Source organism: Ursus arctos, unplaced genomic scaffold, assembly GCF_023065955.2.
Source record: "Ursus arctos isolate Adak ecotype North America unplaced genomic scaffold, UrsArc2.0 scaffold_25, whole genome shotgun sequence".
In the NCBI taxonomy this organism is placed as follows: Eukaryota; Metazoa; Chordata; class Mammalia; order Carnivora; family Ursidae; genus Ursus; species Ursus arctos.
This window is the reverse complement of record NW_026622930.1, coordinates 13,953,155-13,979,437: the sequence shown is the minus strand read 5'-3', so window position 1 is coordinate 13,979,437 and position 26,283 is coordinate 13,953,155. Positions and strand designations below refer to the sequence as shown.

Here is a 26,283-nt window from a genome sequence, read left to right as displayed (position 1 = left end):
TGTTTTGTGATTATGTTCGGATACCACAGTGGGAAACCCTCAATCCGGCACGAACACCAAAAACATGCTTCAACTAATATGTTTAAGGCAAAGGAATTTCTTTGCAACCAAATAAATGAAATAAAATTACTCATTTATAACTGCTACTTCGGTGTGGTGAATTTACATCCCTTAACATTTTTTTTCCATGGGGAGAAATAACACATTCAAAAAAGAAAAACGTGAGTTCCAGACGCAGAGGGCTTACCTGACTCCTCTCCTTGTCCACTTTCTTAAAACACTTATTCAAAGACAAATTATGTCTCACTGAGTTTTTCCACCCGGTAGGTGCGTTTGCAAAATACGGAAAATGTTCCAAGATCCAGTTGTAGATATCCTTCACTGGCAGGCGTTTCGTTGGAGAGTCCTCGATGGCCATAAATATGAGGCAGCTAAAGGAGTAGGGGGGTTTGCAGTTGGGGTTCTGCCTGGCATCGTAGGGCATGTCAGAGTGGGCAGGGGATGGAGGGGTGTCATCGTCCAGGTCCTGGACAGGGCTGACACTCCTGAGGACCGACTCCCCAAAGCTCTTCAGCAAGTTCTTGCTCTCGTGAAGCCAGTTCAGATTGGTCAGCTCTTCATCTTCCATGGCCCCCTCTTCTAATCGGATGTCAGGCAGAGAGAAGTCGAGGTCATCGTCCTCCTGCAGGGCCTTGGAGAAACCACTGCCCCGGTAACACTGACTCAGCCCACTGGAGACACTAATTCCTGAGCTTTCTGGCTTCTTACTGGGAGGCATGACTGGACCCATTTATGTGAAGGCTCCTGGTAAACACATTACAAAGAAAAGATGAGTTGGGGAAACCCAAAACACAGAGGCAGCTGTGCCCTCCTAATTCTTCTGAGCCCATCTCCCACCCCTGCCGCCTCTATGGACCCCCGGCCCAACGGGCTGGCTCCCACACTGGGTAACACAGACCCACCGCTCCACCACACACAGATGCACTAATAAAGTAAAATCAGTCCATGTGCACGTAGCCCAGCGACTGTCTCTTAAACACAATGAGACTGGAAATATTTACAGTGCCTTTAATATGCAAATGCATCATGAAAAGAACAGGAAAATCTACAAAGCTTTCTTCCCAGATTTACATTACCATTATATTATCACTGCACCCCACTGATAATAATCAGTTATTTCTTGGTGCCTCAGTTTCTCCTCAAAATATGAATGTATACACAGGTAAAATTCTTTCAAGCCTCACAATAAACACTACAAAGTAAAAGCAAAGCACCCACCACTCCTGTCACTTGGGGTTATAGGCCTCATGGTTTATCCTTCCCTCCCCCACCAAAGAAAAATACCTGTAAATTTAAGGCCAGGTGTTTCAGATTAAGTTCAGCTGTCTCCACATGAAGACCATGACAACCGCCCCAGAATTGACACTCTGACCACAGCTGCATTGATTGGTCGTGTTTTATGTTTGTATCTTTCCTCCACAAGCCTTGGCCCCAAACTCTGCAACTTTAATCACAGTTGGCAAGTCTAAAGAGTGGTAAACAAGGAATTCTGTGGGTTGGAACTGGAGGAAAAAGTACATTCAATTATTGGGACACTACACCCCAAATGAACAAGTGAGTAACTTGGGGCACCGTACAAATCAATGGGAATGTGAAGACAAGCCATGAACTGAAATCAGAATTGGTGAAAAAAGTCAGAAGAGCAACTGGCAGCTTCCAGACTGGAAGGTAAATGCAACAAAAATTGCTACAGAACTCTATTCTGCATCCCCCACACATGCCACCCCCATTTTTATCAATGACCTAGAACAGGGAGTACAACTTCTGATGAGAAAAGAAAATGAGGACGTGGCAGGTCCACAAACAGAATGACCCCGATAGATACAAAGCACATTCAACCCTCGAGTACTCAATGTAAGATAGAACAGTAAAGATAATGAAAGAGGTCTCCCACTGTCCGCTTGTAGCAATCACACAATGTGCTGGGTTTAAGAAGCATGTCTGTTTTATTTCTTCCGCCTGAGTAAGAAGATCAAGCCATCTATCTAGAAAAAAAAAGAATGAACACAAAAGCAGACATGATCATTCTAAGGCTCTAAATGCCCACTGACAGTGTGCTGAAAGTAACTGCCACTTCAGCTGGGGAAGCTCTAGAATAGGGTTCTAGAAAGCATAACGTGAGGCACCCAATGGCCAGCCGAGGGTGCCTGAAACCTGCAGCACCCTCCCTCTATCACGAGGTAGACAGACGGAACCTGCTGGCAGAAGGCGGGAGAAAGCTCTCCGCAGCTGCTGAGAGCTGCCCAGCTCCAAGGAGAGAAAACTTCCATGGGCATCAAAGTCTGACAGAGTCAGCGCAGTTCACGTGCCTCAACTCCAGCCACAGAAGTACTTCTGTCAAACAAGGAATCTACTAAGTATAGGACACGATTTAAAGAATAAGCTAGTATCTTTAGATTTGGGGTATGACAGAGACCAACCTGACAATATTTTTACCTTCTTTATGAACAAATCAAAGCTAGGCTTGTCTCTCTCCAAGTTTCCCCAGATCTCATCACAGAACCCTAAGTTTCTGATAACCAGGAACATCCATCCACACAGTAGAGGACAAAGCAGAACGAATACTCCAGCCACCGAAGTCAACTTCAGCTCCAGATGAAAGTTTTACGTCTCCTGAGCTTCCAAACAGGAAAATTATATCATGGCTGACAGTAATTTAATTGCACTGTTGCTATGACAACATGCTGCTCTTTCTTTTCAATTTGCTTATTTGTCAGTAGCTTCCCAAAGGAACTAACACACTATACTCCATGTTTTCTTTTGTTTTAAACAAACATTGCCAGCAGTATGGTTTTATTAGAAAAATGGCACTGTGGAGAAGAGGGTGACAGGGTCCACTACCCCTTGAATCGTCTGTCTGCTTTGTGTTTCTGTGCCCCCATGCTCTCCGACTGTTAAGTGCAACCCTATAAATCCAGCATTTTCATAGCAACGGTATCAAGAGCTGCTGAGCACTACAGTTCCATTTTAAAAAACAGTTCCCAGAAACCACAGCTGAGGAGTTTTCCATTATTATACTCTAACTACATAATTTGCCAAATCTTTTTCCCCCCTATTTCAGAGGGGGAAAAAAAAGAGAGCGAGCGAGAGCGAGAATCCGGATCATGTGAGTCTGCAGTTAAGCAAACATTTTTAATCTGCTGCCAATAAGGTTGCTCCACCAGCTACGCAAATAGTTATTCACTAGTGACCTCCTTACAACTTTTCGGTTTGCTATTGGTTACATTCCCCCCCCCCACACACACACCCTCTTTTTGTTTTTATATGACTTGCTGTGTTTTGTTATCTTATTTGCTTTTCAACGGAGAAAATGCAGCAGGAAAGCTAGTTTCTTGCCCGCTATCAAAAGGTTTCCAAATAACTGACAAATACATTACTGGCCCAGCTTTGAACAGATGTTCGAAGCGAACTTTAAAAAGTTAAGAAATCCTCTCCAAGCCGAGCAGGGCAGTCGCGAGTTTGGAGGGGCCGGGTAACCCCCCTCCGCGCGCGCGCGCGCGCACGCACGCGCTCCACTCCCGTCTACTGTACTTGTCAAAAACATTTCAAGGGGACCTGCGGGAGCGGCGATTGGCTGCGTCCCGCGTCAATCAGCGGCGTTGCCAGGCAACGAGGAAACTGCTCTGCTCCCCGTATACTGGGCAATTGGGAGCTCGCATACCTTCACTGCCGGTCAGATGTCATAAACCTTTTATTGGCCGCACCGCGGCGAGCCTTAAAAACACATCAATAAAAGCCCGCCGTCCCCCCAACTTCTCCAGGGCCCGAGGAGGGTTTCCTAGAGAGCCAGGGTGAGGAGGGGTCGGGCCTCGGGGGTCTCGGGAGACGCTCACTGCCGGTGCCAAGACTGCACAGTTTGGGGGGAGGGGGCATCTTTGTTAGGAGCCTGTTTCTCATCTTGGGGTCTCCCCTAGATCGGCACCCCCTCCCCCGGCCCGGAACGGCGGGGCTCCAGTCCTCCGCGGACAATACCAACTCTGCTCCTTTCGGGCGTCTTTCGGAAATCGAGGCACCGCACGGAAACAGCCTGCACGTCGGGGCAGGAAACTCTTTGGACCGGGCAACTTCCCCGCTCGGGGGCTGCCGTCTCCCCGCCCGGTCGGGCCCCCCCTACCCCAAGCCCTCCCCCCAGGAACTGCGGAGTCCCTCGTCTGCCCAGAGCAGCGAGGTCGCCTCCGGGACAGCCTCAGACGAGCGCCCCCGCCCCGAGTCACCCCAATCCCACCGGGGCGCCGGCGGGAGCTGGGAGCAAACTCACCTGGCCGGAGCGGGGCGCGGGGGCGCGGGGGCGCCGCAGCCCTTCAGCGGGAGCCGACAAAGTTTCGCGGGCGCCCAGCGGGCATCGCTTGGGGGCCCGGCTAAGGACGCGCGGGCGCGGCGCGGCGAGCCCAGGGCGGCGGGCGGCGGGGGGCGGCCGCGGGCGCGGGCGGCAGGGGCGCGGGGGTCGCGGCGCGGCATGGGACCTGCGGCGTCCGCCGGGCGCGCCGCGCGTCCTCCCGCCGGCCCCGCCGCTCTCCCCGCCCCGTCCCGCCTCCCGCTCGCCTCCGCCGCGGCGCGTCGGGCCGGGGCGCGCCGAGCGGCGAGAAATTGTTTCCACTGCAAACAAAAAAAGGCGACACATGACCAGGCAGGAGGAGGGGAAGCGCGGGGAGGGAGGGGCGCGGAGGGGAGGGACGGAGCGGAGGGGGCGGAGGGAGCCGGAGAGAGGGAAAACGTGGGCCGGGCCGCCGCCGGCCCGGGGTGCGGACCCGGCGGGGCGGCCCCTGCCCTCGCCCCCCTCGCCACGATCGACCCCGGGCGCCCCCCGGGGGGCGCAGCCGGGGCCCAGGCCGGCGGGGGCCGCGCGGACTCGCCTCCCGCCGCGGGGCGGGGGTGACCGGCGCGGGCCCCCGCGACCCGGGGCGGCCGCGACCGAAGGCGGCGGGGCGGGCGGGCGGCGCGCGGCCTGCCCCTTCCCCAGGCTCCGGCCACGCGGGCGGGCCGGCGCTGTGCCGCTGGCAACGTGTCGCCGGAACGCTCCTACCCCATCCGCATGCCTTACAAGGCTCGAAAGTAAAAATAAAAAGAATTACGATGCGGGCGAGGCTTGCGAGGGGGAGAAGAGATTCCACTTCTCCCCAACTAGCGTCCTGGCGGGGCTCCCAGGGCAGTCCCCAGCCCTCTTCCAGCGCCCACCTCGAGCCCCGGGAGGAAAGGCACAAAGGCACCGCAGCCTCCCGCCCCGCTGGCCGCTCCTCCTGTCGTCTGCCGGCGCGTGTCTGCGGAGGGAGGGAGGGTGGCCATTACAGACAACCAAGCGAGAGGCCCGTCCTGGAGGCCACGCCGGGAGGGCCTCTCCAGTGCGGAAGGCTCCGCGGCGACCGACTTAACAACCTCGAGCGAAAACCAGCCTTATCTCCACATTTTGAGTTCTCAAGAACCCGACACAATTCGCACGGCCACCCAGCGACCAGCGGCGCGGCCACCACTCCAAGTCTTTAGGATCCTCCAAAGAAGGGCCACCCACTGCTAAAGCCACACCAACCAGCTGCCTTGGGAGAGGATGAAAGGAGAGTCCAACAGGACACCCTGGTGGTGACACAAATAAAAATATGACTGCACACCACTCGCACGCAGCCCAATCAGTAGGTTCCTCCACAGAAGTGAAGCCCAGGTGACAACTCCCGTCACCCCCACCTCAACCCACCTGAGCCAGTGGACCGGCCATTTTGAGCTGTCTGAAAACTACAGAAAAACCAGTGAGAAGACCCAGAGTGATCTCCCTCAGAAAGCCCCCTAGTTTGCAGTACCCTTTAACCTAGCCAAAAGGGGAGAACAATCCCACAGGGCTTCTGAATTTCTTTTTTCCCCCCAAAATAAAGAAACCCCAATCCATCTGGGAGTCATTCCTTCTAACCTCGCTTCAAAGCGGTGGGTGGCAAGTCTTCAGCAAGGACACTCACCACAGGCCTTCCTACTTACCAGTGGTAGGGCAAATCCCACCCAGGAGAGGGCTCCAAGGTGGAAGCCCCAGGGCGGTTGGAGGTCAGCCAGCCCCACCCCTTTTAATTACTGAGCACTTGATGTGACCTACCCAAACTCACCAAGCAAAAGGTGTAAGGTGAGAGAGACAGCTCTGAAGCCTCATGCCAGAGATTCTAAGCATCAGAACTGGTGACAAAAGGACGACTGGACATCAGTCAAGTGAGGTGGCACCCTCCTTCTGCGTATCCGTCGAGCGGGCTGAATTTCCCATCAAAGAAACCAAGGCCAGAGACCTTTGTCCAAAACCCCCTTGCCCACCCGGAGAGGAAGAAATACTCGCCTTCCATCACCAGCTCCCAACTCTCGCCATGGCCAACCACACTCCCACCACAGCTAGAAATCTCTTTACAGTAAGAGAAGACGCATGTTAATTTTCACTCCAGTTCTTTCTTGGTCCTCAGAGTTCAAGCACAGAGAATATGTCATTCTTAAAATTCTCTGTGCGAGCTGTTTAGCCTCCAGTGTCCAAACCAGCCATGTAGGTGAACAACGCCTTTGAAACAGACAAGCCTTGGGTCAGGAGAAGCCCTAAGTAGAGGGTGGAGTATGGTGAGGTAAGCTGTCCTTTATTAGCCTGCCTCTTTCCTTCTGCGTGTTTTCAGTTTCTTCCCTTCTCAAACGTACAGACTTTCCTCTATTTACCATGGGTTTACATCCCAAGAAGCTCATCATCATAAGTTGAAAATATCTGTGAGTCGAAAATGCATTTAAAACACCTACCCCACCTCCCACCACAGCTCCGTCTAGCTAAACTGGAACGTGCACAGAACGCTTACATCAGCCTGCAGCTGGGCCGAATCACCGAACACGCGTGTCGAGCAGCTCAGGTAACCTCCTGACTACAGCTGTGCCAGTGGAACACAGAATGGTTGTATGGGTGCACAACGGCTGTGGGCGTAGGGGCTGCTGACCCGGTGACCGCGTGGCTGACTGCGAGCTGAGGCTTGCTGCCCATCCTCCCGAGAGGGGATCGGACAGTGTATCACTAGCTCTGGGAAAGATCCAAATTCCGAATCTGAAGTCTGGTGTCTACCGAATGTGTATCGCTTTTCGCACCGTCATAAAGTCAAGAAATCGTATGTCGAACTATGATACATCAAGGACCATCTGTATTCCTCAGTGTCTCTCTCCCACTTGTCATGGGAGATGTGGCAAGAGACGTCAGCCTGAGGAGGAAGTGGGGGGCGAGCCCTGCCTGATGTGGACAGCGGGCTACACACATCAGCCTATCTGTCGGTCTTAAGTGGGGGGTCCACATATTTGCTGAAAGCCAAAGCAAGGCTTGGTGTGGCCCCTTTCCACTTATAATTCCACAGAAGCCCAGCTCCAAAAGATGCTCCCTGACAACAGGCTGCAGGGGCCAAAGTCTGGAACGGCTCCAAGTTCAATACCCTTCCTGAACTTTCAGAGTACCCTTGTGCCTTAGACCCTGAGAAGTCTCCAAAAAACAAGCGGAGCTGTTTAAGCCATTGTTCTACAAACACGTTTTACAGCGGAATCCTGCGTGTGCCCCAGAATTCACTGTGGGCAACTCTTATTTCCCGGCTGGGGAGATGCGGCACCATTCTACAGCCCCCTCCGGGCACAGGCCCGACGCACACGTGTGTCTGTCGAGGAAGACCTGGACTCCACCCATCTGGTCCCCAAGTCAGGTTCCTCCTGTGTGCAGAGGAGAGCCTCTCCCCTTGATGTCTTCTTCCTCCTTCTCCAACATGCTTCTCTGCCCAGCAACATGAAAGCGTCTCTCCCCATCACTGCTTCTTTGGCCAACATGATTATTTGTGGAATCGTTCAGTGTGACGCCTCCCAGCCCCGCTGACGAAGTAACACCTGAAGAGATGAGCAGTAAGAGGCCACTGCAGGGGGGAGGACTGAGGACTTTCATATACGAGGAGGAATCTGCCTGCCAAGATGGTCTCCTGGGTCCTTCAAGCTGACTCCAGCGAAGAGGACTCATGAGCGGGAACCCAGGGCAGCCAGCACGGCTGGGCTTCTCCGAACTGGGGCGTCGTCAGGCACTTTCTCCTCCTCTTCCCTCTGAGACCACACTGTCTTTCCTACTTCCCTCTACGTATCTATGCCACTCTCCTCCCGACAGCTTGGCTCTCTCTGCTCACTTACGACCACACGTGGCTGCTAGCACCAAGTCCGAACCTTCTGACTTTCGGCACCCACCACCTTCAGACTGCCTGTTTCCACGCCACGGTCTATACCAGGTCTAGAACCTGATTGGCTTAGCCTGACTTAGGTGACTTTTCCTTTCTGCCCACTCCCTCCTGTCAGCCAAGGCATGGGCATGGTAGAACCATCAGGCACACCAGGACTGGGATGACTTTAGAAGGAGGATATCTAGTAAAGATGGGATGGTGTTTGACCTGTGGAAATGGGGAAGGCACGTTAGAGCCCTGAGCCCTATTGCGGATACCCAGCAAGCCACACCTAATGGGTCAGAATCTTCTAGGATGGGTTCCAGGCATGTACATTTTGGGTGGGAGCAGGAGCTGCTGTTCCAGGTAAGAGAAATGAATGGCACACGTATTTATCAAATATGACTTGATCGTATTAGAAGATGCATTCGTTCCTTGAACAAATATTTACTGAGTACCTACCAGGTACATAGCATTGTGTAAGGTGCAGAGATACAAGGCTTTTTGTTCCTTACGGAGCATGCGTGTTAGTGGGTAAGAGTGGTAACATAATATGACCAACCTCTTTAAATGCTAAGGTGAGCAATTTATACGCACTAATTCAAAGGGCAAGAGGAAGTCATTGAGTATTTTTGAGTGCAGACGTTATACTATCAGAAATATGCTTTAAAAGAATGGCTTGGAACTAGTAGATAAATAAGTCCCGGAGACCTAATACACAGTACAGTGATTTTCAACAAGAAACTGTATTATAAACATTTAAACCAAGTGACTAGATTTTAATTGTTCTCAACACTAGAAGAAATGATAATAATGGGACACCATAGATGTCTTAGCTAATGTGACAGCGGCAATCATATTGTAATATAAGTGTATCAAATCTGTATGTTGTACACCTTAAACTTACACACAACATCGTATGGCAAATACATCTCAATTTTGTTAAAAAAAAAAAAAAAAGGATTGTGGGGGCATCTGGGGGGCTCGGTTGGTGAAGCACCTGACTCTTGGTTTCGGCTCAGGTCATGATCTCAGGGTGGTGAGACCGAGCCCTGCATGGGGCTCCTCGCTGAGCACTGAGTCGGTTTCAGACTCCCTCCTTCTGCCCCTCCCCACCACCCCCACCTCACTCGTGCTCTCTCTCTAAAATAAATAAATAATTTAAAAATTAAAAAAAAAAATAAAAGAATGGAATTGTGGATTCAAGATGAGTTTTGGGAAACTCACTGGAAAACTCTTTGGGAAACTATTGAGAAAGCAAGACCATGATCCCTAGAAAAGGGAATAAAGATTGTTTTATTAAATGTGTTTTCAAGAATTATAAAATATGCTAAAATATTATAACAGTGATCCCCCCTCAGTGGCAGAGTTATGGGGTAATTATTTTGGCCTGCTTCTTTCATTATATTATATTCCAAATTTTCTACCATGAGCACCCATTACATTACATTACAACGTTCTAATGATAAGGGGGGAGGATCCCATTAGAGCAGTGGTTCTCGGCCTTGACTGTGCACCAAAATGACCTGTAAGGCTTACTAAAATTGCTGGCCCCCATCCCCAGAGTTTGTGATTCAGTAGGTTGGGGCTGTGGCCTGAGAATTCACATCTCTAACAACTCCCAGGGATGCTGCTGCTGGTGGGTGAGGGACCACACTTTGAGACCCACTGAATTGAATTATAGAATAGTCAGTGAGACTGGAAAAAATGAATGTAGGAAAGCCTTCAAAGGAGTAACCAACAGGGACTGTCAAATATGAGAAAAGAAGGGAAGATTATGATCAAAGAAAACCCCTAAATCATGGGTTGACTAAGTCTCTTTGAGAGAATGTATGAGAATGGTGTTGGTAATGGTAGAAAAGCTGTTCCCTTCCCTCCCTTGGGTGCAGAAGTAAGAGAGCCCAGCATCACAGCTGGAAGGGCCTCCACTTTGGAGAATTTCAAGTTCGCTCCAGCATCTTGGCCCTCACCTGCCATCCACTCTTCCATTGTCCTCTTGTGCATTCTTGCTGTTTACATGACAGGCTCTGAAGGGTGTAGCCTGGGCAAAGTCTTCTTCAAATTTCTCCAGTAGGAATCAGAGCCAGGAGGCTTCTTTAAGGAGGGAAGGAGGGATGTGTGGTAAGGGAAAGGACAGCCAAACCGGTGGAGGGAAGTTCATTAGCTCAGGTGCCCTCGCCAAACAAACCCCAGCTTCTCAAATCTCTTGCTGGAGGCAACATGGAAACCCAGAACCTGTCAGCTCCTCTTTGAGCAGAAACACAAGTGTGAGCGAATCATCCAGAATCCAGATTTAGTCAATGCCTTCAGTCAACAAGTATTTATGAAGCCTCTAGCTACTCTATGCCCAGGACCACGTGGAGGGGACCGGGAAGGAACCTGGAGAAATAAAAAGGGTGGCACTTCCCTCAAGGATCTGGGAGACTCAGGAGCATTTATGAAGCAACTACAGATAAACACACACACAGCAAAATACCGCAGCCAGAAGTGGTGTAGCCTGATGGCTAGCCTAACACCTGTGACCAGGTTCATGGTCTCACTTCACCACTTACTAGCTGGATAACTTAGTCAAGGTGCTTCACTTCTTTCTCTCCACCTAGTTTCCTCATCTTAAGAAAAAGTGGGTAGGGAGGAAGAATGATAGCAAAGCCCACTTCATAGGGTTCTGATGAAGATCAAATGAATTAGTATTTGCAAAACACATATAATGGTGCCCTGGCACTTAGCACCATTTTTGTTAAGTAAATAAATCAACAGGAAAATACTGACATAGTTGACTGCATACCAATTTAAAATTTGCATGTAGGGCCGGAGTCCTATAAATGAAGTGGAAAGGTAGATTAAAAACTGAGGAAATATTTGCCATATGTAGGAAAAGGGGTTACTATTTTAAATTTAGAACCCTTAAAATTCAGGGGCGCCTGGGTGGCTCAGTCGTTAGGCGTCTGCCTTCGGCTCAGGACGTGATCCCAGAGTCCTGGAATCAAGCCCCACATCGGGCTCCTCCGCTATGAGCCTGCTTCTTCCTCTCCCACTCCCCCTGCTTGTGTTCCCTCTCTCACTGGCTGTCTCTCTCTGTCAAATAAATAAAATCTTAAAAAAAAAAAAAAAAAGAACCCTTAAAATTCAATGAGAAAAAGAAAAAGTATCTCCCTGATGAGAATATACCCACGAAGAGAGGCTCCACCCCAGTAAAAAACGAAGAAATGCAAATTAAAGCAACTGTGATATCTTATTTCGTCTACCAGATGGACAGAGGCCGAAAAGGAGTAACCATACCGATGTTGGTGGGGGTGTCAGGAAGGAGGTGACCGGGTACCACCGTTCAAGAACAACTACAGTGAACCCAGCCACGGGCCCTAAACTTCCAACGTCTAGGAATTTACCCCAGGGAGGGACTCTCACAAGACCGTTAACTTGCCCACCAGACTGCTCACCCCTGTGATCCAGTGACCCACTGAACTCCACGCAGTTACCCCAGTGCCTAACACACACAGGAGTCAGTACTTACTGGAAACATGCACTGGAATACACAACATTGTATTTAGGAGGGTTTGCTGGGACATCGTTTAAAGTCACAAAAACTCAGAAATTGCTGCAATAAGAGGCTGCAGGCATATTATTATATTCTGTGGCCCACCCTGACCCTATGCTCCCTTTGTTCCCTGCCATGTGGATTTTCCGGTCATTTTCGGTGAAGCCTTCCTTATTCAGAATCATTTTCACATTCTCCTGTACTAGATGTGTGAACCAATCTGCAAACATTTCCATAAAGTAAGAGTGGGGGGAAATAAACGCGGTGGAGAAGCCAGTTAAAGTATTTTGTGATCTTTTCAATCAGAAGGAACAAAATGATTCCATCCTCAAGATGCTGGTGCTCTGAGCAAACAGGAGAATTGCTAAGTATAACACACACTGTACCCTGTGTTATGGTGTCTATTGACTGGTTGTATGAGGGCTTTCAAATGATAGGTTTTGGTACCAAACTTTCTCTACAAACTTGTACATCGGTCCAAAGATAAGTGAAAATACTCTTGAGTTAAGAATTTGTGGGGGAGGGGGGAGATTTACTATGTTCAGACTGACCCTTCTATAACAATTTGTGCTTATGAAAGACCAGATGTGGTTACATCTTTTTTTTTTTTCCAAATCTGATAGAAAAATCTGTGCCCAGCTGAGGCACTCCACGTGGCTAGAATTACCTCCGCTTCTCCTGCCTTCCAAGGGACACTCTGGCAGTCAAACTCTTGCCCTAGAAAAGGCTGCCACTCTGAGCTCTTGGACTCCATTTATCTACAGTCGATTGTCATTATTTGTGGAAGTTAGGTTCTATAAAGTCTCCGCAAACAATGAATTAGCAAACACTGAACTACTGCTCCTAGGGGAGACAGAAAGTCAGGTTCCTGCGAGCTGCTGGTGACAGCATTTTCGTAAGCTGATGAATACAGAACCACATATTACTGGGTTTCCATCTAACGCCACCTTATTTAATATGTACTGTTGATTCATTAACACTGAACTCACGGCCAACAGCTCCATAACTCATGTCTGAACGAAGATTCTCTAACGAGGCTTCTGTATTTTCTCCACAAGGCAATCAGCTCAGGAACACTAAACACTTCACAGCACTACGACTGGGTGTCATTTTAAACAGGAAAATCACCAACAAAAAAGCACAAAAAGCAGAGTACAAAATAGACCGCAGAACAGACACGTTTACGCCAGAGCGTTGCTTTGTTAGATGTGAGCTGGGAGCGCATGCATTAGGCAATTCAAATTTTTGGCCACTCTGCGCATGTCGACAAATGACCATAAAAGCAGCATGAGTATTTATTAATTGGGTGGTTACAAATAATTTTTAGCAAGTACATGAACTCGCAAATACGGAATACGTGAATAATGACCGACTGTATTTAACAAACACTTACATAGCACTTATCTGGTGCCAGACAGTATTCTAAGGCTTGGCAAATATTCACTCATTTCGGCCTCACATTAACCATGGGAGGAGGGTACTATTATGATGCCCATATTACAAATGAGGAACCTGAGGCACAGAGAGGTTTAGCCACCTGTCTAAGGTCACACAGCTGGTAAGTGATGGAGCTGAGATTTGAACCCACACGCTCTGGCTCCAGAGTTTGGAGCCGTGTTCCAGGTAGGAACCAAGAGAAGCTTCAGATCAATCCAGAGCATCTGAATTCTTCTTGAAGAACCCCTGGAGGTCAAGAACACGAAGGATAGGAGTGGTGGGGTTCAAGAGAGGAAACACTGTGAGCAGGAAATAAAGGAGAAGGAAGGAAAAAGGGGCTTTTAAACGGAATGAAAAGGCACCACCTGCAAAAAGCCAAAGTTCAGCTTCTGTGTCATAATCAATATGGCATGGTGCACCTTTGTAATAAAACATAAATCAACTAGATACTGAGCATCAAACAAACTGTAAGTGCCTTGAGAGGCAAGGACCTTGCCGTATACTTCTCTTCTGCTCATAGCATGTGGCACGGTGGTTATCAAAAATATCGATCGCTCAACAGTAAAAACAAAAATGCTTCTTCTTATTGCTCTCTCAAGCTGGTATCTAATGACTACACAGATTAGTCAAAGAAAAGTAGCCTCATCAACCTTTTCCTCCTCCGAAGTTCTGAAGAGCTCTTATTGTTTTCTTCTGTTCACCGAGTACAGCAAGTACCACGGTCTCGTGGGTTTCAGCTGCTAAGTCTGCCAAAGTCTTAACCATGCCAAGAAATAACTCTCTCATTTTACTTTTTCAGAAGGATATGAAAGAAGACAATCAATTCTTCTCTTGAAGATTGTCTTTTTGAAACAAAAGTAAAAACTACAAATTCAACCATGTCTCTGGGAGACATTGCATAGATTAAGGTATCACCAATATATTTCCTTGCTGTACAAAATTCCCTTTGGGGGATTAGCAACTTTTTAATTTATGACGACTGCCAAGCCTGAAGTCTGTTATTCTGTATCAGATAGTGCAGTTCACCAACACTTTCCGCTTTGAAACCCCCACTCCTTCCCAAAATAGCCTCTCGTGTGCCTTAATATTTTTGATTCAGGTGCAAGCAAAACGTGCCCATAAATTGTGAGGCACGAGTGCCTGTTGAACGCTCTGTCTCACAAGGGGTGGGGGCTGGGAAGGAAGTGGCTGAATGGATTGCTGTCTTTCTGGGGGTGCACCACTGGCACCTAATTCTCTTAAGCCCAAAGACACGTGACTATCACTGGCTTCAAAGATTTGGCCCCCAAACAACCAGGCATCCTTTTTAAGTTGGCATTTCTTCCAGAGAGGAATACTGAGCATCTTTCCTACATGCCTCACACCGTGCTAGGCCAGCTGTCTAACAATATGGATCCCGGAAGGGGGTGCTGCCCACGTTGGTGATGGCAGCCATTAGTGCCTGTTGCTCATAGCGAACGTCAAAGAGCCCTCAGAACACAGGTCCAGGCCATTGGCTGAGACACCCCGGGCAAGCTTCCATGCCCCTTGAGTGCCAACAGAGGCTACCCGAGGACCAAGGTGGGCATGCCACACGGTCCTGGGCTTCCGGACAGATTCTGGTCCCAGAGAGTGGATGTCAGAGCTCTCCGGAGGCTGCCCAAGCCAGGTTCAAAGGGAGGGAAGAACCTCATGACATCCGTTCCAAAGAAATCCCACCTGCTACTGGCATGCCCAGGCTCGTCTTCCTCGCATACCAGCCTCCCAGGCACGTCTCCAAAGGCACGGTGGGCAGGCAGCTGCAACAGTTTGCTTTCTCTCAATGCTTCGGACCGGGAAGACGCGGCATTGAGGAAGAAGTCACGGCCAGTCCCCATGAGCTGGACCCCCCGTTGGCCGGGATCCTGGAAGGTCATCTTATCCACCCCTTTGCAGGAAAAACATGGTTTTCCTTGGCCTTGGAAATCTGGCCTGGCAGATTTTCTGTAGTAAGTGTCTTCATCCACACCCACCCACATCACTTTGACGTTCAGGACTGTCAAAATGCAAACCCGCTCCGTGATCTCCTTCACCCTGTACACTCCAGTGACATCCCCTGGCCCGAAATGCCTGCCACCATGCGAGCGCCGGGCGCAGCCAGTGCACAACAACTCCCCAGCTTGCTCTCCTGAATAACTTGAATATCAGACCAAGCACAAAGAGAATAATACACGGCAGTTGCTGGAAAAAGCTCACTCCATCCACTTCATTCTCTCTGGCAGACGCGACTGAAAGATTTTTTTTTTTTTTAAATCCATGAAAAACTTCTCATTTAAGCTGGGGGTGCAAAAGCCATCTGAAATGTGAGAGTCCCCGGACCAGCCCTGGGATAGAAAGGAAAGGTTTCAATGAAATACAAAAGCAACGCAGACCTGAAGGGGAACAGGCTGCCCGACAACAAGGCAGCCAACTGCCAAACTGTCATTTTACTCGGCGGCTGAACAGAAGGCTCGAGTAATGACAACCACAAAACTCATTTAAAGTCTGAAAAGGTGACTAATGAGCTCATTCATGCTGGCTATAAATTATTCACTACAACACTGATCCCACTCAAGACAAACAGCAAAGTAAACTTTAAACACAGACATCGCCAGCCTCCGAAGTCGAACGAGTTATGTCTGCAAAACTTTTCCCAATGCGAGGGCTACTCGTCTCTCCCTTGTCTATTGTCACATTCATTCTTCTGTTTACTTTTTTTTACTGCCTTTAATCAAGTTTAAGCAGACACAGCTGTTACACATTTATTTCTCTGTTGAATTTTTTTTCCATTAGTTATTACGAGCAATCATGATGTTCTAAGAATAGCAGCAAATTATATTCTCTAGAAATTGAAGGCTGACCTTAAAATGAAGCCCAGGTCTTCAGAAAGAATATTCATATGCACATGTTGGGTGAGTGACAGCCCCGCACAAAGGCGAAACACAAGTGCAGAGCATTTTCCACTCTTTGAGAGGTTTTTCAATTTGCTTCCAAATTTCCTTTGGCTCTGGTGGAAACGGGTTGGTTGCTTCAAAACCCTACAATGCAGAACCTGCTTCCCAGGGGGTCACGTTTTAGGGAAGATTTTCATGAACATTCACCATCTTAACAGAATCAAAGTTCTCATGGAGCCTTATCGTTAGGGACAAACCCGGCGACAGGTTTGCGGAAAACCCACCATGTTGCTGCGGGCTCCCCTGCTCAGTTTCCTGTTTAATGTGAAATATAGAATTGCAGCTCTGCTGTTTTTCTAGACTGCACTCTTTGCCTCTCCTGTCCCTCCGGAAAGCATTATGACCGCGGAGAAGGAGTCTCCTGTTTTTCAAACCTTTTTTTTTTTTTTTCATCTTCATGGCTATTTCCAAGACAGAGGCAGAGTTAAGGGTTTCAGACCTGCCCCTAATAGATCTTTTAAAAATAGTCCCCAAAATAAGTACTTACATTAGCTCTTGGTCAGATCGCTGAACATTCTGTATTTTTAAACTGCTTTGAATACTTTGAAAAGGAGCCACAGAAAAGCCACAGAAAACACTCATATTCAAAAGCCGCCAGATGGAGGTTCTGACTAACCAAAAGTGAAAGCAGCAAGGTCCGAAGCTGAGCTCTACCCTGCGCACACCTCGAGATTACAGGAAAAAAACGAATGGTTTGGGGCCTGGGGAGTCTTGCATAACGTATGAGAAACAATGCGTGGAAGGCAAACCAAGATGGGGGGGGGGGCGCTTTACCTCCAACCCCAGACTCGGCCAAGCTCTGTCTCCATTTTAGGAAAATCTTTCACATTGTTTTCACAGTTACTTGCACATGAACTAAAGGCTTGTCCAGCCATTTCTGACGTCTGCAATGCAAAGCGATGTTTCTTTTAAGTAGAGAAAGAGGAGTCCTGCAATATTTATAGCAAAGTACTTTGCCACCTACCGACACAGGCTGGTTGGTCTTCACGTGCTCGGTATGTTGTTTTCTTACCCACGTTTCTGTATCTACTCGGAAGCCATTCTCTTGGTCCTCTATGCAAGAAAGACTTCTTGCAGTGTTGCTGTGAGTTGGGTTTTTTTGATTCAAACAATGTGTAAAAACCCAATTCCAACCAAAGAAATGGAAAAGCCTAAAATGCCATCCCATTGGAGAGTCGGTGGCTCTATGGCCCTCCACGAACTCAATGCCTGTCGGCTTTCCATGGAAAGGTGTGGACAAAATATGGCTTTGAAATCTAGCCACACGTTGGTAGCTTGTCTGCCACACAGAGCTTGCCTCTCCCTTCACGGGTGGGAAGCCTGGCCGGCCCGAGGCCACTCTGCACGCCGCCCTCCTTTTTCTTTTCCTGAGGGAGGACCAAAGGTAATGTTAATTCTGCCCGGGGATGTTCAAGGCACCTGCACAGCAGCAGCCGAAACAGTGAACACCAAGTGCCCCATTACTGCAATCCAAAGACGTGTAAAACACACGTGATGCCAACACCTTTCCGTGCTTCGTACTCGCTTGGAGCTTTGCCTGCGTTATTTATCTCTTCCTTCCATTTACCTTTCCGAGGGAAGCGCGGTCATCCTCTTACGGATGCGGGTACTGAGCTTACAGAAATGAAGGTATTTGCCAGAGATGCTTGTCAAGGTGAGCCAGAAAGGCAAGACCCCATGCATTTGGGGCCCGCAGAGCCCACCCTCTGCACCGCTCTGTTCTCTAACCTCGACATCCTCTCCACACCTAATTTCCAAGATCACAGAAACAGACCTTGCTGCTTGCGATCTACCTCCCGGGCTTCTCCGTCAGAGGTTTTGGGGGATTGTTGGATCTGGTTTTTGCCTAGCATGTTGTCTAACGGGCCACCAACCATGACACCCCTTCTCTCCGCCCCGGTGCAGCTCCTGAGGCTCGTACTGAATATGGACACCATTCACCGAACGGACAAGCATCTCTACGAAATACCGAAATACCAAAATACCCAGGGCAAGGGTCGTACACCAGCCCTGTGCTCCGATCTGAATCGTAAAGCATGACGACTGTGAAAACAACAACAACAAATAACTCACAACAGTGACAGTTCCAGAGGCCAGGCCTGAAACTCCAAGTCCACCCCCACCTCCCATTCGGATGGACCCTCGGAAGGAACAAACTGGTATGAAGGTCCCCATTACGCAACTCAGAGAACAATCTACTCTCTCTCCAATCCACACTCTACCCTCCCCCAAGCCAACAAATGAACCTTTCTCCGTATGCTACAACCACTGGGATCAAGATCTGATAGTTTCACTTCCAGCTAATGCTTGCATTTCACCAGAAACCATTTTCGAACTCTGTCTTGTGAACTTTGCACACTAAATTAGCTAGTTATCGCCTGCCAGCTCAGAAACACTCCTGACCACCACACCAGAACTATCTTCCAAAAGCTAAATGACAGAGACTTATCGAGGCACAGATCAACCTCTGCCAACTCTATAAATACATTCAAAAATCAGCAAGTCGCCATAAAAATATACTGACTTCACTACTGATCAGATTAACCTTTTCCCATAGACCCTGGACAGAAGGGTAATACTCCCCTACCGAGGCAGCCCCGTGCCCCGCAGGTGCTCCTGAGTCTTCACACAGCTCCGGGCACTGGTGATGTGGAGGGGACGTGCTTCCATAGCTCACGGTCTTCTCCGGCCCCCGCAGCATCTACACGGCCGTGGCATTCCCACGTCGAGCTGGGCGCCAAGGCCGAGGAGTTCATTCTGTCATGAACCACCTCCATATGCTTTCTTGAAAGCTCTCCTGCTGCCACGACTAGAATCTCATCTCGCGGTTAGCCAAAGGCTCTGGAAGAAGCGGATGAAGCAGAAAGCTGAGGTCTGTGGTTTCAGTCCCGAGAAACCCTCAGCTCTCCACAGGGATCCGGGTCCACTGCCCTTTAGAGTCCCTCTGGCTTCGGCCAACACCAGCTCCCGCTGGATCCAAATTCAGCCTCTCAGCTTCCTTGTGATACCAGCATCACAGCAAAGTCTCCGATGATCAGGGTAAGAAACAGAAACCCTGTCCAGGCCTTCCCAGATCTCCTGTGAATGAACAACCAAGTTCCATTTGCTACGCAAAAGATACGCTTACTAAGTCAGACCAGGTTTCATCAGCCATGTTCCAGGGCTCCTCCCTCACATCCTCCACGGCTCATTTTTCTAGATCAAAATCTACAACTCATGAGTAGGAAGAAAGTCACTAAGGCTGGCTGCCCTGACTTATCATTTAATCTACACAGAGCTATTTATTTACTAATTACATTCTTGGCCTGACAGCACTGGCCAGAAAAGATTTGTTTATTCATTACAAAAACCAATTAATGTAAACAGAAAATAAAATCTTAAAGGTTACTCTTGGGAAGGACTTTACTAATGGTGTCAGATGAGCCCCTAATTAAATGAGGCAAATGAAGCCCGAAGAAGCGAAATGATTTAGGGCCACATGTCACAGAATGCACACTGGGAGTTTCCTTGCCAGGGTCCAACAGCACCCCCAAATTCCAGTCCTGTGGCACGAGTGGGACTGACCCCGCTATCGGCTCCAGAGGCGAGGGATGGGTGTTAAAGAAAGAACAGGCAGACCCAGCCAGGACCCAGTGCACAGGCCAATAAACTTCCTCTGTTGTTGAGACACTCGAAGTGGCCTTTTTGTCATTTGCAACCCAAAGCATCCCAACAGATACCCGTGCAGAGTCAGGGGCAACTCCAATTTCTTGACTCCTTGTACACAGATATTTCTGCCACAGTAAAGCCTTTAACATTGTAAAATAGAAAACCACAGTTTGACAAATCTAGTGGCCGAACTTGATAAGAATCAGAAGATTTGGGGGAAACATAGGAAACTACACATTACCATTGAGCTCTTCAAGCGTATGGCTTCATGTGTAACTGCGGCTATCTCAACAGAGTATTACTGATGACTGAAGAATTCATGAACAGAGATTAACTGTAGAGAATTCGTGGCTAATGGGGGAGGACCATTTTATTTTTTTAATATATTATTTATTTATTTATTTGTTTGTTTATTTATTTATTTATTTTTGAGACAGCGAGTGGTGGTGGGGGGGCGGGGGAGACACAGAGGGAGAGAGAAAGAATCTCAAACAGGCTCCAGGTCCCATGTAGAGCCCGACATGGGGCTCGATCCCAGGACCTCAAGATCACAACCTGAGCCAAAATCTAGAGTTGAACTTTTAACGGACTGAGCCACCCAGACACCCTGAGGACCATTTTATTTATAACTTGAGACAAAACCTGACTCCCACCTCAGTCTCAGAGTTGGACCTAAAGCTGGGCTCATCCTTACCTCCCAGAGGGACAATGTCCCAATTTTATATCTCCAAGTGCCCAGCTCCAAACGGGGTGCCAATGGAGGGGTGACTCAGGTCTCAATGGCTAAGTTTATTGAGTTACTAGATGAAGACACTGAGCTGCGTCTTATCTGCCTTATGTCTTCGAGTGCTCCCCAGCGACCAACGTGAGGTAGGCTGACTGGAGTAGACAATTAACAAATGATACGGAAGGAGTGACCGTCACGCACACCGAACTCTTGTAAGATTATATTTATCGTCAAATGAGAACACATTCTTTAGTAACCGCAAAATTGTAAAATTAAAAAGAGGGGTATCAATAAATGTAATAATCACATAGGATCTAGTTAACATTCATCGAGAAGGAGGATTTAAGCGTCAGCACCCTTGCTCATGCGGCCCCTTCTGGGGGCCTGGGAAGGACCCAGCCACGTGTGGAATGAGCACCTTCAGTATTTAGGCTTAGTACCAGCACAGAAACACTTACATGTCCTGAAACCCCATGGCTCATATATGAAAAAAACCTGAGAAACATTCCCCGACATTTGACAATAATCCTAAAAATTTACATGACATTACCAATAACTGCTTGTGAAGCAAATAAGCTTTCTTTCCTAATCCATCAAGAGTGGAAAACAAGCCCCAACCAACCATGCTAGAGGAATGAATGAATTACCTTGCTGTTCTCTTGAGGGAAAATGGCATTCTACAATCACTGTCATAGGAAGAAGTGATCAAAGAGCACACAGCCCAAAAAACGTAAGAAAAAAAAAAGTCATGCAGACATATGTGAAACAGGCAATTAATAATAATATTTGTGTTATTTTTCTGGATTTTGTGATGTTTGGGATGTCAGCTTTCGAAACATATATATATATTTACATTTTCTTTAATCATTTGAAATAAATGTTCACTCATAAACCTGGTTTTATGCTTGTAATTTTAGATTTTTTTCTTAGAGAGGGCTCTGAAACTGAATAAGCCTCAGGCCATGAGGGGCCTGCATCTGCTCCCGGTGTGCCTACTGTGAGCCAGGTCACGGCTTTTCGACGACCATCTCCTCGCAGTTAGCTAGGGGCTCTTTGAGGCAGGTGCTATCACCCCATTTTACAGAAGAGGGATCTGGGCCTCAAGCAGGCCAGAATGACCTACCAAAGGTTCCCCAGCTGAGAAGTGGCAGAGACGTGGCAGACTGAACCCAGCAGTCTGATCCAAAGGCCCCTTCGCCAGGTGCACCCTGCCTTGCCAGTCCTGCTTCTTGGCCTGCCCGCCCCCACTAAGACAGGAAAGGAAAGGGCTACCCTTCTGTGACATAGGCGTGCCTTCCTGGCCTCTGGCTGCGGCAGCTTCCTAGTAGGGCTGGGGAAGGAGGGGCTATCTCGGACCCATGCGGCAGACTGAGCCCTATTTCAGTACCCTGCAGGACAGAGGGGTTAATCCTTGTCAGTGGGCAACAGTGGGACTCTACAATGGGTCCCCTTGGGGCCACAACCTCTTGGTCAGTGACCAGCCGTCTCCTTTGATGTGATTTATGGTTCAGGTGATGCTGATTGGGCTGCAGCAAGACAGGTATGGTGACAGCGGGTCCACGTGTCCAAACCTCAGTGAGAGCTGAAGGCTGTGGGCTTGAGGGAGGGACACAGGAGAGAAGAGGGAACAGTCCAACCACAGGAAAGGAAGCCCCGAACTGAGTGTGAACTCAGCACAGCTGCAGCCTCAGCTCCCCTTCCTCCCCAACCTCGGGGGTGGGGGGGGGGGGCAGTTCCTCCTCAGGGTCCCATCCCAGCCTCCAGCAGCCTCTTCCCCCCTCAATTCAGAACGACTGCGTCATCAGCATAATGCTTCCGGTTGATGAACTCCCTGCTGACTCAGCCTTCTGTCTGAAGAAGCTGGTCCCTCCTGTGAGGCCCTGCTCCCCAGCTACCTGAACCCTCTGCCTCAGTGCTCCCTGAACTCAGGACAGGACCTGCTATGTTTCAGTACCACTCGTTTTATGTTCAACATGATGACACCGGGGGGCCCGGCCGGCTCAGTCGGTGGAGTGTGCAACTCTTGATCTCGGGGTCATGCATTCGAGCCCCATGTTGGGTGTAGAGATTACTTTAAAAAAAAAAAAAAAGATGAAACTACAAGGCGGTGTGTGCTTTACCTTCTTGGGACAGCAAGGAGCCCAGGGAACCAGTGGAACGCACGACCTTGGACTTTACCATTAAAACAGCGTTACCGGTCATTATCCTCATTGTCAATGCTCACCTCTCAGGGTCTCTGCTCTGCCCTACTCCCGCTGCCAGCTAGAAGAGAAAGGACCATCCTTCTGCAAGACTGGGGCAGACCTACGCAGAGTCCCAGAGAGAAAGCTACCCACTTCCCAGCCTCAGGGTGGACTGAGCTAACAAATCTAAAGGACTGAAGTGTCCTCCTGAAAGGGAGGGAGGGTGGAAGCGGGCAGAGGGGCAGAGACTGCAGGACCCTACACATTCCTCAAAGGTGAGGCCTCTCCCAGGACCCACCCTGCTGCGCCCTGGCAGCGTGAACCCTGGCCTTGAGGTGGGAGTGCCAGCGACAGTGGGAGCTAGTTACACGGGGGGCTGTGGCCAGCTGCCTTTCCCAACGGCACTCAACACTCACATCACCCCACCTTACCTTCCCGGTTCCCAAGCTCACCAAAGCCCTTCAGTAATATCTCTGTCCGTTAATACACAAGCCTTCTGATTTGCTCCTCGTGTCCTGTGAGCTCAGCTAACAGGTGCACCCTTGGGAAACAGGTGTGCTCCTGCGGGCTGAAGACAGTTCATGGAGGGGACGTAACACAGGGGCTCTCCTTCACCTCACCCCATACTGTTGGTGGCCACCACGCCCCACGGAGATGCCACTAGCTTCTGAGCAAGCAAATAGGCAGAGTCTGACCCAGCCAGAGAGCAAGCGTGAGTAATCTTTGCCGAGTAAGGGACAGCATGACGGACCAGTCAGTCCGCTCTTGGAAGGAAAGGACCCATCAGAAGGAGTACTTCCGAGGGTCACAACATCCCTTTAAAAGATTTGGCAGCACAGACGCTAAAGCTGGAACAATATAGAGAATACAGACGAGATTAGCATGGCCTCTGCGTAAGGATGAAGCCTTCTGTATTTGTATGTTAACTAACTGGGATTAAAATAAAAACTAACCAACTAACTAACTAAAAGACGAGAGGCAGGCGGCCAGATGAGCGAAGCGCACAGGGTGTGTGCAGCCCTGGCCGTGCAGTGAGGGCGGGCCAGTCGTCTCACCTCTCAGTGCCTTCCTGTCCTCACCTGTGAAATGGGGATGTAGCGCTGCCGGACTCCCCCCCACCCGAGGATTAAAGAAATCTGCATATGGAAAGCACCCTACAGGCATGCACAGCGCTAGCGAAATGCCCCGCAAGGGTTTCCTATTATTATGCAGAAAATAAAGAGAATTATAATAGAACAAGAGGTAAAAGCCAACTTAAAGAATGATTTGCTCATGATTTCCATGAACTGCCTAAAACCAGGGTGATTTCTCTCAAGCAGGAAGATTAAACCTTTCCTCCTTTTCTTTCTTTGTAGTTTAAGGATCAAGAGGCCACTGAAATTCTTCCACGCTTGCGGCGAGCATAGCAAAATGTGGAATCATTACGTTGGATACTTGAAACTCATGTAACGTTGTATGTCAACTATACTTCAATTCAGAAAAGAAAAATTTAAAAGAAACCATTGAAATTCTTCCCTGGAATGAATTAGGATTTTCTGATATTTTCCACAACGCCTTAAAGACGGTGGAAAACGTGTGTGTGTGTTCTCAGTCCCGGCTCTTGTGCTGTCTCTATTGGAAAAAAGGGCAAATAGCTCTCCCCCTCAGAACAGCAGAACCAGAATAAACTTGCTGACCTTATTAATAAAGCAGCTTGTCAGGGCTGCCTTTGGAGTATGTGTGCGTTCTTAGGACGGAGTCATGGGGGTGAGCTGAACACAGTTTTTAAGACTTTTTTTCCCCCCAAACCTACCTGTTCCTTTCAGGAAAGAGGTGTCAGCCATTCCTGGGAACAATTCCCTACAATGCTCCTTTACCTCCGTGCGGATGGATCGCCTCACTCTACCACCAACAAAAACTGGGTGACGATATGACCAGGGAGCTCACTGTAACAACACATTTGCCATAATTATGACCTTTCCTGGGGTCCACATCCAAATGTGAGAAATGGGACAGCCTGTGGATTATAGGTGTAAATTTTGGGCATACAGAATACTCAGGTTGGGTGGGGAGGCCCCCAGGCTGGTTAGTTCAGGGGGTTACGTGCCCTAAATGCTGAGAGGGTCCCCAGTATGTTCCCCTTGAGACCAACACCCATGTTCATGGAATGACCAGCTGTCTACCGCTCATTAGGTCCACGTCTATTGCTTGATCATCCACAGATTGCCAGCTTCTCCTAAGCAGCCAGCCTTCCCAGCCACGGACATCATTCACACATTAGCCTACACACAATTGTGGGGCCCGCTCAGAAGTCAAACTGAAAGTTTCTTATGCCTAAACTTGACTTTCCAGACCGATATGAGGAACAGAGAGAAGGGAACCTTGTATAGTTGGGGGTCAGCAAACTACCACCTGCAGGCCAAATCCAGGCCAGTGCCTGTTTTTGTAAATAAGATTTTATTGGCACACAGCCACGCCCATTAGGTCACGCAGTGCCCGGGGCTGCTTTCCTACTCCAGGGCCAGAGTCGAGCAGTTGCAACAGAAACCACATAGCCTGCAGAGCCTAAAATATTTACTATCTGGCCCTTTAGAGAAAAAAAGAGAGGATGACAAAAGCCACCAGAATATTTACAGAAGTTCCTGATGGCCTATGACTCATGGTTTAAAAGGAACAGTGGCCCTCATAAGTTAGCAGAAGGAAATGTGGGTTCAAGTACTGGTTCTACCAACAGGCTCAGCTTTGTGAGGTCATACAAGTATTTTCACCTCTGGGCTTCCATTTCATTCATACAATAGGATTAGTCATGGGCGGCAAGTGCATGACAAATAATTAGCTAATACCCCCAACATATGCATTTTGAACACACACAAGAAGAATTACTATTTGTTTTCTGAAGGGTAAGAGGTCCTGTCTTGGTGTAGCAGTATTCTGCAGCTGGGACAGGAAGCACTCCTTGTTAGCAGTTCAGTTGGGTGTTTCTGGAACCCCTGTGATATGCAATGCACTGAGCTGGTCTAGCCCCACAGGGTATGCCGCTCCACCTGCAGATAGTAAGTGACAGGGTAACCCAGGTCACCCCAGGCTGGGAAAGTCCTGGAATGTTTACTTATTTTTTTTAAAAAAGGAAGATGTGAGTAGTGCCCAAAAGAAAGGGTAGGACTTCAGAAAAAGGCAAAGGGAAGGGAGCTCTTTCTACTTGGTTCCTTCCTGCACTGAGCAGTAAAGCACATACTCAAAGGAGAAAGGTCAAGGGTATATTCAGAGAACCATGGGAGAAACCAGTTCATCTGAGCAAGAAGATCACGGGAATAACTGGGAAGATGGCTGGAAAAGTAAAGTTGAAGACAGATTAGGAAGGAACCTGAGTTCAAAACCCGCAAGTTTGTACTTTATTGTAGACGATGGGGAGCCACTGAGTGTTCTAGGTAGAGCAGGAGATGATAACATGAAAGTGGTATTTTACAGACATTAATCTGGCCATGGTATATAAAATGAATCAGAAGAATCTGAATTACAGAGGAACCGAAATTGAAACACGGGAAATAGTGTCTATCGTATTGTGGAAACATTGTTTTGATGGGGAAAAGAA

At 48.8% G+C, this 26,283-nt stretch overlaps 1 protein-coding gene across 29 annotated transcripts in view; it reads right to left on the bottom strand.

The window, feature by feature from the left end:
- The window catches only part of FOXN3 (forkhead box N3), a 384,586-nt gene that overhangs the window by 218,187 nt on the left and 140,116 nt on the right, over positions 1–26,283 (bottom strand). For 18 of the 29 annotated variants that reach the window (XM_048219823.2, XM_048219835.2, XM_044389973.3 and 15 more), the window contains one exon: positions 248–804. In XM_048219823.2, coding sequence (XP_048075780.2) covers positions 248–790 — 543 coding nt within the window. In that variant the 5' untranslated portion in view covers positions 791–804. Of the gene's footprint in view, positions 1–247; positions 805–1,344; positions 1,526–4,318; positions 4,454–5,235; positions 9,187–16,641; positions 17,483–18,741; positions 19,233–26,283 lie in introns of those variants that run through there. The other 11 variants (XM_057318328.1, XM_048219836.2, XM_044389975.3 and 8 more) reach the window with 7 other exon arrangements.